Source organism: Myotis daubentonii, chromosome 3 (assembly GCF_963259705.1).
Source record: "Myotis daubentonii chromosome 3, mMyoDau2.1, whole genome shotgun sequence".
Lineage (NCBI taxonomy): Eukaryota > Metazoa > Chordata > Mammalia > Chiroptera > Vespertilionidae > Myotis > Myotis daubentonii.
The window spans coordinates 210,369,856-210,382,923 of NC_081842.1; the positions used below are offsets into that span (position 1 = coordinate 210,369,856).

A 13,068-nucleotide genomic window follows, 5' to 3' on the forward strand; every position below is an offset into this window, starting at 1 on the left:
CCTCCCCAGCCCACTGTGAGCACCGTTGGGAAATAGATACAGGAAGTGGGGGGCTTCCCCCACAACACCGGGCACTGGCCCACTGCACTGGGAACAGAGCCCCAACTCTCCCTTGGCAACAGACAGACCCAGGCCTTCACCTCTTCCCAGTTTTGACCAGCTTTTAGGAACAGATCGGTGGCACGTTCAGACTAAAGTGCCAATGACGGATGGCAAAAAGTTTTTGCCTCTAAGCCCACAAGAAAAGCGAATGTAAGTGAAAGAGTGGGTGAGTGAGTGAATGACAAAGGGTGCGATCTGAGGCAGCAACCAGTGTGTAGGATGCGAGGGGAGATACTTTCAGCCCTGAAACCAGACCGCTGAGTAACGCAGTGGCTTAGAGGCAGAAATGAAAGGCAATCAGTGGCATGTGGCCCCGGGCACCAGTCCCCCTGGGGACCCTCCGGCCTCTGTCAATAGCCCCAGTGGCCTTCCCTCTGAGAGACGGCGGAGGTAGCCCAGGAAGGGAGATGAAATGAAGAGGCAGGGCCCACCTCCACTGACAGCCATCTCAGCAGGGCCTTGGCCCCAGGCAGCAGGCATGTGCCAGCCATCCTGATGGAGCAGCCTGCCTGGCTGCCTGGTGGTGTGGTGGGTGAAACTTTCTTCCCTCCTCCTCACAGCCCAGCAAACAAAAGCGAAGGAGGCGGACCCTTGAAGAAATGCATGTTGACATTTTTATTAATCAGAAAGGAGGTGACCAGTCACCCGGTCATTTTCATAGGGGACATCAGTGTCCCCCAGCAGCCCCTGTGGCAATCCCAGCGCTTCGCACACCCAGTGCCGCTCTAGGGACTTGCTCCCCATTTCTCTGCAGTGCCCCCTCCCCTCTCCGCCCTTCACCCCTGGGATCCCAGCCCTTGAACATCTCCCTTCTCCTCTTGGCTCAGTCTACGTTTCCTCGTGATGACGATCAGAGAATGAGCAGGTAAGACCAGGGGCTTGCAGACGGGGTCCCGACAGAGCCTTCTGGAAGGGGAAGGTTCAGGTACGCCGCCCTCGCCACCTTACACCAGAGCGGTTCCATTTTTATTCGTTTCCTACGTTGGGTTTCCATGTACATGTCTGATTCCTAATAGAGTTTAACAGCAGCGGGCTCAGCCCAGGTCTCACCAGGGGCCGCTGAAAACCCCGAAGGTGAAGGCCCAGGGGCTGGGGGCCCCCGAGGTGGCCCCTCAAGCAGTGGGAGACAGAGCAGAGGTCTGCTCCCTGCTGCCCAGGCCTGTCTGGGGCAAGGGCCACCTCTCACCCTCCACTGGCCAAGCCTGCCTGCCTGTGCACGGCCTGGTGACCTCCCCCGGGGCCGGAGCATTGCCTCCTGTGGCAGCTGTGTCTTCCTTTCTAGACGAGGGGACACAGGGCCGTCACGGGGTTTACCCACAGGTGAAACCCAAGCTACACTCCGGGTCTTGGGGGTTGCTGAGGGAGCCTGGGCAAGCCTTTCCCTCCCACTGCCGGGAGAAGGAAGGGAATAATTAGAGACTATTAAAGGGAATTAAACCCCACCTTCAGAGATAGCCTAATGGCCCCCCACCCTCTTCTCACATCCGGGCCCCTCCCTGCGACATCTGGAACAGCCGGCTGCCCTCACATGCAGAGTCCAGAACCCCAGCCCCAGGAGCCCGGGACGCGGAAGCCTGGTCCCCGCTTCTGTCCGGTGCCTCAGCCCTCTCTGCCAGCCTGGCATCCCCCCTCCTGCCAGCTTCCTGCCAGGCTTCCTGCCTTTGATGCCCTCCCAGGCCTCTCTTTGACCTCGTCGCCTTTTTGAGCTGGAAGCAGCCAGTACTCGTAATTAAAGGCTTTCCACGCAGATAACAAGCACCCTTCTGAGGAAAGAGTCAGGCATGAAAGGGTTTTTGTTGCCTTTTTTTCCTTTTAAAGCAAACCCTCCACGCTGGCTTCTCCTGTCTTATTTGCCTATGTAAACCCGGTTGAGGGGGCTGGGAGGTCACGGCCGGGGTGGGGGGGGGGGGTCGCCTGCAGGAGAAGGCAGCCCAGGTCCTTGGTCCTCCAGGAGCCACCGGTGGCCCAGACCCAGGGCCCTCACGTCGGAGCCCAGGCTCCCTGAGCCCCGTTCCTGGTCGTTGGAAGAGAGGACAACAGCTGGCAAGCACAAAGGGCCCGTCAGGACAGAGGGGGAGCGGTTCCAAGGGGGCGCCTGCCGAGGCCACGCATCGCCGCCCTTGAGCACGCCAGAGCTGTTGGTCGCCTCCAGGCCCCCTGGGAGCTGTGATGGAGAGGGGAGAGGGGAGACTGAGGGTGGTCCTTCTCGGGCGGGGCAGGCCGCTCCAGAGGTGAGGATGTGTGGTACCCATCCCTGTGTCCCCATGCCCACGGTGGCCAGCACGTTTGCAGGCACTTGAGGGATGTGCCTAGTAGGCCTCCCCCTAGAGGATGGAGGCCAGGAAGAGGTTCCTCGCTTTCACTCTGGCGGGCTTCCCAACGGGTGGGCAGAGAGAATGGTGGGTAGGGAGCAGGCTCAGGGCACCATGTGCCACCACTTGAAGGAGAAGGGCTGCCGGCGCACGTTGGTGCCGCAGTGGATCTCCCCGAGCAGCTTGTGGTAGGACAGGTAGTCGTCGATGAAGATGCAGTGGAGGCCCAGCGGCTCCAGCAGGGACCGCACCTTCTCTTCCAGGCAGCAGCGGCCGTTGATGATGGGCCCATAGGGCTTGGGGATGCCCAGGTACTTGCCTAAGACCACCATGTTGACCTGTAGAAGAGACAAGGCAAGAGGGAGGCCCGGCTGGCTGCGGACACCTGGCACATGGGGAACCCTTCCGGCCTGTGGCTCTGGCAGACCCATCCCCAGGTCCTGCCCCACCCTGGCCAGCATCCCTGGGCCACCGGGGCTGGGGCTCCCTCAGAATGAAGGTCCTGCCCAGCTGGCGTGGCTCAGTAGTTGAGCATCGACCTATGAACCAGGAGGTCATGGTTCGGTTCCTGGTCGGGGCATGCAGGAGGCAGCAGATGGATGATTCTCTCTCATCATTGATGTTTCTATATCCCTGTCCCTCTCCTTTCCTCTCTGAAATAAATGAAAAACATATTTTAAAAGAAAGAACAAAGAAGGTCTATGGAAGCAGAGAAGAAACAGATTCATGGTTGGAAGAGAGGATTGGTAACCAGCAGGGCTGTTAGTAACGTACATGGGAGATTTATATAAAGACACACCGTCCTCTACCGCTTTCTCCATCCATCAGAAAACTGTCACAGCAACTTGGTAAGAATAAGAGTTTACCATTATCTGACAGAAATGTATACAAAAAATATGCCATCGCCCTAGCTGGTTTGGCTCAGTGGATAGAGCGCCAGCCTGCGGACTAAAGGATCCCAGGATTCGATTCCGGTCAAGGGCACATGCCTGGGTTGAGGGCTTGATCCCCAGTAGGGGGTGTGCAGGAGGCAGCCAATCAATGATTCTCTCTCATCATTGATGTTTCTATCTCTCTCTCCCTCTCCCTTCTTCTCTGAAATCAATAAAAATATTATATATATATATATATATATTACCATCTACACAGTCTACGGTGTGAATGTCCTTGTGGGGCTAGTGCATTTGTTCAGTGCGCAGCTTGCTCAGCTGTCTCTGGAAGCCTGGATAATCCCGGATAATTATCACCATGTATTGAGCACCTACTATGTGCCAGATATAGCATCACTAAGCCGCACAGCCTTCCTTTGAGGCTGTGATTGGGACAGGTCTGTAAACATGCTCAGGCCACACAGACAAGTGGAAGACTGAAATTTGGTTTGGTCTGACCATTACCAAGACTTACACTCTTTATCCTCTGCCAGCATGGAGCACTGTGGCGGCCTCGGGCTGAGGCTGGGGCAAGGGGCTGGGAGCCTTTGGGGGCACCTGGGTTTATCTCCGGTGGCATCTCTGCTTCCCTATTTGGGGCCCTGGCTGGGGGACTAAAGGTGGGGAAGGGACATCTCCCCAATGCAGGCTGTGGAGGTTTCTTAGAGGAAAGGTCAGCCCTGGCTTGATGGCCAGAGGAGGGGACATTCTGGACCCGCTTCTAGAGGCCACCTCAGTGTGGGGTGAGCTGCCCTGGACTCTGTGGCATCCCATTCTCCAAGCCCTAGCCCCTCACCCCCAAGTCTGCCCTGCAGAGCCATCTAGGCTGGGAGCAACATCAATCTGGGGGGGGTCCCAGGTCAGCTCCATGGCCTTGGCCCTGAGCGACCCCCTTGCTCACTAATGGGCCAGGACTTGCCAGGGAAGGAGTGAGGCCGGGAGATTAAGGGGAGGGAGAGGAGCCAGGTGTAGGGTTCAGGACTGAGCCAGCCAGGTGGGCCCCTCCTGGATGAGGACTCAGGAGACGGAGGCTGCCCCCTGGCTCGCTGGGGACTGTGAGCAAGCCAACCCCTCCCCTCTGTGGCCTCAGTTCCCCCATCTGACAAATGAGGGGTTAGCTCAGCATTCCCTAGGGGCCCTTCCAGTAAACACAGACGGGGACCCTATGGCGTGTGTTGGGGAGTGGGCTTCTGGCAGGTGTGGGCAAGGCCACAGCCAAAGGAGGGCCGGCCAAGGTCATGGGCTCTGACCCAGGCCTTACCAGCAACCCTCAGCCAGGCCAGAGCTGGTCACCCCTTAGAACTCTGATGTCCAGTATGGTAGCCACTAGCCCCCTCTGACTGTTAAAATTCAAATTAAAGTAAAAGTTTGGTCCACCACACCAGCCACAGTTGAAGTGCTCAGTAGCCACACGTGGCTCAGTGGCTCCCATGTCATGTGCAAATACAGAACATTTCCATCACCCCAGAGAGTTCTAACCGCACTGCCTCAAGACGGTGGTTCTCCACCATAGGGGATTTTACTCCCAGGGGCATTTTGATTGTCATAAGGGGGACTGCTGCTGGCATCGTGTAGGTAGGGGACAGAGATCCCCACATCCTTTCCCAAGGGAATAATGGGCACTTTGGCCAGGCCTGTGCCGATAGCATCGCTCAGGCCCCTCCCAGGGGCCAGGCTGGTGAGCTCACGATCTCTCACCTGCTTGTCAGCTGCCAAGCTAATGACAGCCTGGGAGGTGGCTGCCACCTACCCCACCTGCTGGGCCCAGGAGCCCCACCGGGGAGCAGAGAAGGCGGCTGAGGCCCAGACACGGAAGCCCAACACATTTGGAACCAAACCACACTTCCTTTCCCATTTGGGGAAAACCACGCCCTGAGTCCTGGGGCTGCGGGGTGTTGTGCAGCGTCCCTGCCCTCCCCCACTGGGTACCCCTCACGGAGGCAATCCAAACGGCCCGGGTTGAGAGCCACTGATGGACGGTCTGTATTGGCACGGAAAACGCATGCTGGAGGCTGCGGGCCACCCCGGCTGTGCCATCTGCCCCTGTACGGGGGGGGGGTGCTCTTCTCTGGAGGCCCAGCGGGGTCCCCACCAGGCCCCAGGAACCGGAACAGCCCGTGCTCTCACCATGTCAGGGAAGAAGGCCTCTGCGTGGGGGCCCCTCAGGTAGAAGAGCTGGGGGATGTCCACGATGTCCCGCTCCGTCAGGCCCAGCTCCCGCTTCAGCACCTCCCGGTTCCAGTCGATGCATTTCTGGGGGAGCAAGTGAGGATCCAAGGCTTGCAGGGTGCCTACTGTGTGCAGCCTCTGCGCCTTTTAGCTCCTTTTAGCTCCTTTGATCTTTGTGCCATTGCTACCCGAAGGTGGGAAAACTGAGGCTCAAATGGCCTTCCCTCGGGCCCAACCCTACCCTCAGGTCTCAGCAGCCCCCAGCTGCTCTCTCTGGATAATGGGGGACCCCCAAGAACAGGCAGCAGGCCTGTCCCTCACCTGCACATACAGACTGTCGCTCCGGAGGCTTCTGTCGGCCAGCAACTCATTAATGCTTCTCTTCACCTTCTCCTCTAACCCTGCAAGAGAGAGAGAGACCGTCCATGGGCTCAGGGAGTCCTGCCCGGGCCACCATGGGCCCAGGCCTTCGTGATCTGGGCCAGAATTTCCTCCCCACCTCAGTGCCAGGGCCTGAAGCAAGGATGGAGAAAGCCAGAGATGGAAACCCTGATAGGACCGGGCTCTGGCTGCCAGCAAATCCTGGGGATGGATCACAGACCCCTCGGGAAGGGACACCTGGGCTCAGGGCCTAATCATCTCCATACAGTTACCATTACCGAACACCCACCGTGTTCTGGGACTGCCGCTGAGTTTATTATTAACCTTTAAAGCACTGCCAGGTAGGGTTCATTATCTCCCAATTCAGAAAGAGGAAACGGAGGCACTGAGAGGGTCAGAGCGCATCCGTGATGTCACAGCCAGCAAATGGCAAGACCAGGATTTGGACCCAGGTCTACCCAGGTTGCAGGCCACTCCACAGCCCTTCCCAGGCCCCATTCCTCAGGGGAGAGCTCTGAGCTCTGGCGGGGGGAGGGGAGGGTCTGTCAATTCCCAAAGGAGGGTCTACAGAGGGGCCCTGACCACCCACCTGGCTGCTGGGCCCTCTTCCCTTAAGCCCCTAGCCCTGCTGCTCCCTGTGGCTCAGCCCTGGGAAAGCCACCTCTCTCTGAGCCTCGGTTTCCTTGTCTGTGAAAAGGGATGAGGAGAGGGCGTGGGAGATCCAAAGGGGGAGAACGCATGCCCAGCACAGGATGGCACAGGGGCATGCTCATTGCTTCCTGCTCTTTTCCTCTCCCGGGGTGTGGCCAGGCACCGCCCACTGTATGGAGGAGGTCACCCCTTTGGGTGTGCCTAGGGCAGATCACCACCTCGCAGCCTCCCTTTCCTGCCCAAGAGAGGGAGCGCCCTCATCCTTAGCTCCCACGTGAGAGTCAGGAGAATTAGTGACGTCAGGCTCTGAGCGCAGATCTGCAGACAAAGGGCCTATAGACGGGCGCAGTCAGGAAAGGCGTCAGCGGTGCCCAGGGCTGGCAGTGTAAGGGCAGCGTCCCCGCAGGACGCCTGGGTCATTGGCACTCACCATCAAACTGGACTGCCTTCCCGTGGCCCTCCTCTTTCTTCTCTTGGAACAGTTTAAGGCAAGCGCTGGGGCTCGCCAGGAGCAGCCGGAAGCCCTGGCACAGAGGGAGGGAGAAGAGCTCAGTGCACGGGTTCCCCCTCGATGCAGGAGACCCCAAACTCAGGAGGGGCCTGAGTTCAGAGGCCAGACCGCGCACGGACACTCCTCTCCACCTCAGCGTCACCCAAAGAACTATCAACAGGTCCTCCAAGCTGGTTCAGGTCTCTAGGCCCTTGTCCATGACATTCTCCCTGCCTGGGGGTCCTTCCCTGCTTTACCCACCTGGGAATGCAGCCCCTCCTCCCAGGCTGCTTGCTCCCTGAAGGCTGTGCCCTCCCTGGCCATCTCTGCAAGGCGGTAAAGTGAGGGATTAACGTATTGGCCCAGAGCCCACTGTCTGGGTTTGAACCTTACCCTACCTGTTGATTGCCCTTTTGAGCCTCAGTTTCCTCATCTACGAAATGGGGCAATGATAATAGTAGCCACCTCATGAGAATTAAATGAATTAAAACATGTACACAACATAGGTGCTCAGTAAACGTTACCAACTTTTTATCACTGTCATTTCACGAGGGTCTTGGCTGAGTGGTGTGGATCAGAGGAAACACCCGGTAAGTGTGAGAATGTGTGTGAGTCGTGAGCCACTGAGTGCCCCCCTGACCTGAGCTCTGACCTCCTCCAAGAAGCCCTCCAAGATTAATGCCCCCTGGCCTCAAGGGTACCCTGCCTCTGAGCTCAGTATGGATTAGGTGTTGAGTTGGTCCCAAGTAGCTCTGCCCTGTTTCGTCCCCTCAGGTCAGGCAAGGGCAGAGGTGGTTCACGCAGGAGAGGGGACACACCTTTTGGTCGGAGGTGGGCACGAAGGTCAGGAATTCATCCACGTGGCCCACGGAGAGCCAGTCAGAGTAGAGCTCCACGGGTGCCTGCACCTGCTGGGCCTGCAGGAAGTCACGCACCACCTTGGCCATTCGCCGCCCACCTGCCCTGTCGGGGGAGGGAGAGAGCGGCCATCACCTCGTGGTGACCTGTGGGTGTGGGGTCAGACGCAGGGCCCTGACGTCTTCCACAGCTCAGAGTTTTCGAGGATGTAGCGCATCTGAGGATGTGGAATCTGCATTTTGACAAGCATCTTAGCTGACTCGAGAGAACCGCTGCCCTGCTCAGTTTGTGGTTCTTGAGATGAAGTCTGAGCATTTTCAAACCACCCTTTATTAGCAGAGACAGGGAAGGAGGGAGGGACGAGGGTGGCCTAGAACAGGGGACAGGGGAGCAGGAGCTGGAGTCCCAGAGCTGTGGGAGACGTTACCCAGGCAAGGGCCATGTCCCTGTTTCACAGATGAGGCAGCTGAAGCCTTGTCTAAAGTCAGAACAATATATACTTTCCTTGACACAAGTAACCATGTGCAAACACACGGTCAGAGATTTTTTTCAATATGTTTTACAAAAAAGGGATCACATTCCTTGCCCTGGCTTTTCAGTTTAAGGACATACGGGTGAACTCCCAACCCGAATCCAATCTGGTGGTTCTACCTTAAACAGAACACAATCCGGCCTTTCCCAGGCTCCTCCTCTGCCACCACCCAGCCAGTGACACCTCCCTCACCTAAATAATCCCAGTGGCCTGTCCCTTTCCCCATCCTCTCAGCTTTCAGCCTTGCTCCCCTGCAGCCTAGCCAGAGGGAAGCTTTTAAATATGTCAGAGCATATCCCTCCTCAGGACAACACCCTCACATCCCTCCCATCTCACTAGCTGTAAATGCAAAGTCTTCACAAGGACCTGCACAGCCCCACCAATCCTGACGTCCCCCTCCTGCCACTCTCCTCTTCAATCACTCAGTTCCCGCCATGCTGACCTCCTGCTGTCCCTCGAATATAGCAGGTACGTTCCTGCCTCAGGGCCTTTGCACATGCTGTTCTTTCTACTAAGAGTTGCTGCCCACTCCCCACAAGTTTAACTCAAATGTTTCCTTCTTCCACTACGAGGCCTTTGAAATTAAAATAATCCCTCAACCCTCTTACCAGCTTTATTTTTCTCTACACCATGCGGTACTAGTTGGCACACGTGATGTCTTGTTGTCTGGCATCCCACTAGGATGCGAGTTCTAGGAGGGCTGGGATTTTTGTCTATGCTCACTCCGTATCTCTTATATAATAGGTGCTGAAAATATATTTGTGAATGATATTCATTCCTTTGAACCACCGTGTGCTATATAGCTCGAATATGTCATAGACAAAGTCTAGAAGGAAGTCCCAGCAAGGTAGAACCACCAGATTGGACAACACTGCTTTGATTTTAGGGATGGGATTGTGGAAAATATTTTTCTTGTATTTTTTTATCTTAATAGAATGCAGGTAATTTTATTTTATCTACTTATTCATTTATTTAATCCTCACCTGAGGATATTTTTCCTTGACTTTTTTTTTTTTTTTTTTTTTTTAGGGAGAGTAGACGTGAGAGGGAAAGACAGAGAGAAACATCGATGTGAGAGAAACACACCCATTGGTTTCCTCCTGCACGTGCCCCGACCAGGGCAGTCTGTAACCAAGGTGTGTGCCCTTGACCAGAATCAAACCTGGGACCCTTTGGTCCTCAGGCCGACACTCTATCCACTGAGCCAAACCCGCTAGGGCCAGTGTTGGCAATTTTAAAAGACTTCGTACAGAACAGCGAGATGGTGGAGAAGGATTAGACTTTAGAAACTGCGCATGAGCAGAAAGCGGCAGGCATCAGAGACATGTAGGGTTGAGGAAGGGCAGAGGCCCGCCTAGGGGTGCTGGACAGCCATTTGCCTGGAGGCGGGGGCATGGACCAGAGGACCGCAGCCCTGGAGGCATCAGACCTGGTCTCTGAGCTACATCAACGCTGCCACCAGGAGGCAGGATTGCACAGGGATTGTTCTAAATGTGAGCGCAGAGCGTGGAGGAGCCACGATTCAGCACGGAGTGGCGTTTGTTGAGCCCTGTGAGCCGGCCTGAGGCTCCTCACACTATCCTAACCAGCCACCTGCTCACCCGCAGCCCATACCGACCTCTGGGCCCTTTCGAGCTTGGCCAGGACAGCAGATGTTTGCCCTCCTACAGGGCGAGGGCAACAACAGATCTGTCTCCTGCCTCTGCCTCAAACTGCACATCTCCCCAGCTCTTCTGACTTTCAGGAGGCTGGGAATCTGGCATTTTATGTGAGGCCTCCTGAGATATAGTTATAGACGTACAAGTTTCATTAAGCTCCTACAATTCTAGGCAGGCCAAAGACCATGACCATCAGTTTGTGAGTTTCCTCCTAAGATTCTGTGACCTTCCGAATAGGAGAAGCTAGGCCTCTGAGTCTTTGATCCTAGATTCCACTTCTCAGACTGGGGACTTGTGTTCGTGGTGAGGGAGCTGGAGGGTGGGTGCTGCGGTCAGTGCCCTATGCCCTCCGCCTCCCGCCCGCCCTGCCTCTCACTTGGGGAAGTTGCTGCCGATGAGGATCCGGCCCAGGGGGTACTCCTTGCCGCCCACGGTCACCGGTGGGCTGACGTCCAGGTTGCCGAAGGAGTCGAGGCCGGAGGCGCCAGCGAAAGGGATTTCCTGGGTTACGTATCCAAAGTCGGGGCCCTGTGGGAGGACCAGCAAGACATACACACACACACACACACACACCCAGAAGGAAGGGTCAGTTAGAACAGGAAAACCACCTCTATCCACTGTTCACATGGTCCCCCATTCTCTGAGCGCCCTGCAATTCGAGTTCAAGCCAGTGAGAGAACAACCACTAGAAAAGCCCCCTGTGTTTGGAACTGAGGCGAGACTTCTGGAGAACCACGGGCTGCATCCAAGGGGACACTGGACAACCCCTTGAGCAGAAAGGTGAGAAAAACACAGCACATGGAAGCTGTCCTTCGCGGGAAGCACTCAGCTCTGAACACATATTAGGAAGGGAGAAGATCGACAACTCTCAGCTTCTGTTTCCAGCTGGGGCTGGGGGAGATGACAAATTAACCCAGAGAAAGCGGAAGGAAGGGAAGGATAAAGATGAGAGTGGACGTCAGGGGGGAAATGCCCTGGTCGGGTCAAGCCCTTGACGCAGACTCACGCTGCAGGGCTCACTGTCCCTTTGCTGGGTCTCATCCCTGACCTCGCCAGGCTGGGGTGAATGTCCTGCTCTGTGTGCCTGGGCACCCAACTTCCCCACCACAGCCCCCACTCAGACACCGTGGTTATCCGGGCAGTGGGGGCGTGGGGGCCGGTAACAGACAGAAACCTTGAGCCTCAGGACCTTTCTAGGTTAGCCCGGCAGGAAAGCGCAGGAGCTCTGGAGGCAGAGCTGTGTGGCCTTGGGCACGTAACTTAACCTCTCTGAGCCTCAGTGAGGAGAGACTTTAGGTGCCCCCTGGATTAAATGAGTAACCTTGTCAAGTTGGGGAGTGCCTGGAACTCCGTGCACAGTTGCTAGAGCTGCTCTTGTGTGTAGGAAACAGCACACGCCTGGCACACAGTAGGTGTTCAGAAAATCTTTGTTACCTGAAGAGCGGCCCCAGCTCATAAAAGTAAGAGCCATGGGGATTTAACAAGGGTGCATTCCCCTCAAAAGGCAGTTTGGTTTCCCCAGGGCTGACCCTTCTGTTGGCTCCCCCTTGGGGGAGAAAGGTCCTCAAGAAGATTGTATTCGCTAGCCCCTCCCACATGGAGCAATTTGCATCTATTTGCATATTTGCTCAAACCTCCCACTGACACCCCATTTGCCATAGCCCACCACCTGTGTCCTTTTGCCCCCTAAAGGACCAGGACTCGGCAAAACTGATCAGGTCCTATAGCAGGAGCCACCCAAGGGTTTCCCACTCTGCCCTTTGCCGCATACCAGGATCCTATTATAGGAGAACTCCTTCAGGCCCCTGTCTCGGGGGGAGTCAAAGACCACGGGGAAGGATTTGTGGGGTGCCTCCACGTAGCCAAATTCCATCTCGTCCTGGGAAGAGAGACGAAAAGACTCCAGTGACCTCCTTGGTATGTTACGGGGTGATCCCCCCAGGCCTGGGGCAGGACGGGGCAGCAGATCCTCCCCAAGATCTGGGGGGTGCAGGAGAGGTGGAGGTGAGGCCCCTTGGGAGCCTGGCTGGGAGAGAACTCTGTCTGGGGCCAGGGCATTTGGAGGGAAGCAGGAGAGACTGGGGTGCTGCAGGCAGCGGGAAGCGTACCCCCGCCCCGAGTCCTGGGTCCCAGGTGGCCTGGCTTCTCTAGAGCCAGTTAGGAACCTGTGCAGGCCCGGTTCCCAAAGCCAGGTGAAGGCCAGGCTCAGGCCGCCCAAACCACCCCACTCTCCCCCAGGGTCTGCTCCTGCGCCCACCTGGATCCAACGATCATTCCGATTTTCAACCCACGGGCAGATGATCAGCTTGCATTTGGCTTTTGACACCAGGTCAGACATGTCCTTCAGAAATTTCTCATTTGAGCCATGAGCGTCTATCACGCTGCAAACAAAGGAAGAGGGGAGGGTGAAACGGCCTCTGACCCTGTGACCTTGGCTTTGGGGCCAGGAGGTGGGGGACGGATGGGGCGGCCTTGATCTAGTCTGTGCTGGGCCCTGTGTGGCCCTTGGATGCAGGGTTCAAGCTCAGCCCTGCCTTAGAGAGGCTCACAGGCTGAGGGACGGACAATGTCCCACTATCACATCAGGTGACAGGTGCGAGGTGAGGGGCCAGCCCAGGGCTAGGGAGCCCAGAGTGAGGCCCCAGCAGGAGCAGCCGTGGAGGAGGTGACCCACGGACTGGAGCTCACTGGTTAAGTGGTGGCCAGGGGGCAGGTAGCCCATCTCCTCCTGTTCCACACGCCTGACCTGCACAGGGGAGCCAGGGTGGGGTTCGCGAGCCAAAGGAAAGAAAGAATTCCCTCTGAGCACCTGCGCAAGGTGAGCAGAGCAAACCTGTTTGGCCACACCCTTCCCTGCCTCTTGATTTATGTTTCAGGTCAACAGTGGCCCTTTCCACTGGTCTGACCTCAATGCAGGGACCTGGGGTGGTCTTGCCAACCATGGTTCACCTCACCATCGAGGGGAGGGGCCTGACAAGGATTCTGG

The 13,068-nt window shown here is 56.8% G+C and overlaps 1 protein-coding gene across 1 annotated transcript in view; it reads right to left on the reverse strand.

The window, feature by feature from the left end:
• Positions 1 to 717: 717 nt before the first annotated feature.
• The window catches only part of PADI1 (peptidyl arginine deiminase 1), a 31,069-nt gene continuing 18,718 nt past the window's right edge, over positions 718 to 13,068 (reverse strand). The window contains exons 9-16 of the mRNA XM_059691090.1: positions 12,340 to 12,463; positions 11,854 to 11,961; positions 10,459 to 10,610; positions 7,853 to 7,997; positions 6,975 to 7,068; positions 5,834 to 5,913; positions 5,471 to 5,596; positions 718 to 2,752 (exon numbers count right to left, since the gene is read on the reverse strand). Of these exons, the coding sequence (XP_059547073.1) occupies positions 2,519 to 2,752; positions 5,471 to 5,596; positions 5,834 to 5,913; positions 6,975 to 7,068; positions 7,853 to 7,997; positions 10,459 to 10,610; positions 11,854 to 11,961; positions 12,340 to 12,463 (1,063 nt within the window). The 3' untranslated portion in view covers positions 718 to 2,518. The remainder of the gene's footprint in view (positions 2,753 to 5,470; positions 5,597 to 5,833; positions 5,914 to 6,974; positions 7,069 to 7,852; positions 7,998 to 10,458; positions 10,611 to 11,853; positions 11,962 to 12,339; positions 12,464 to 13,068) is intronic.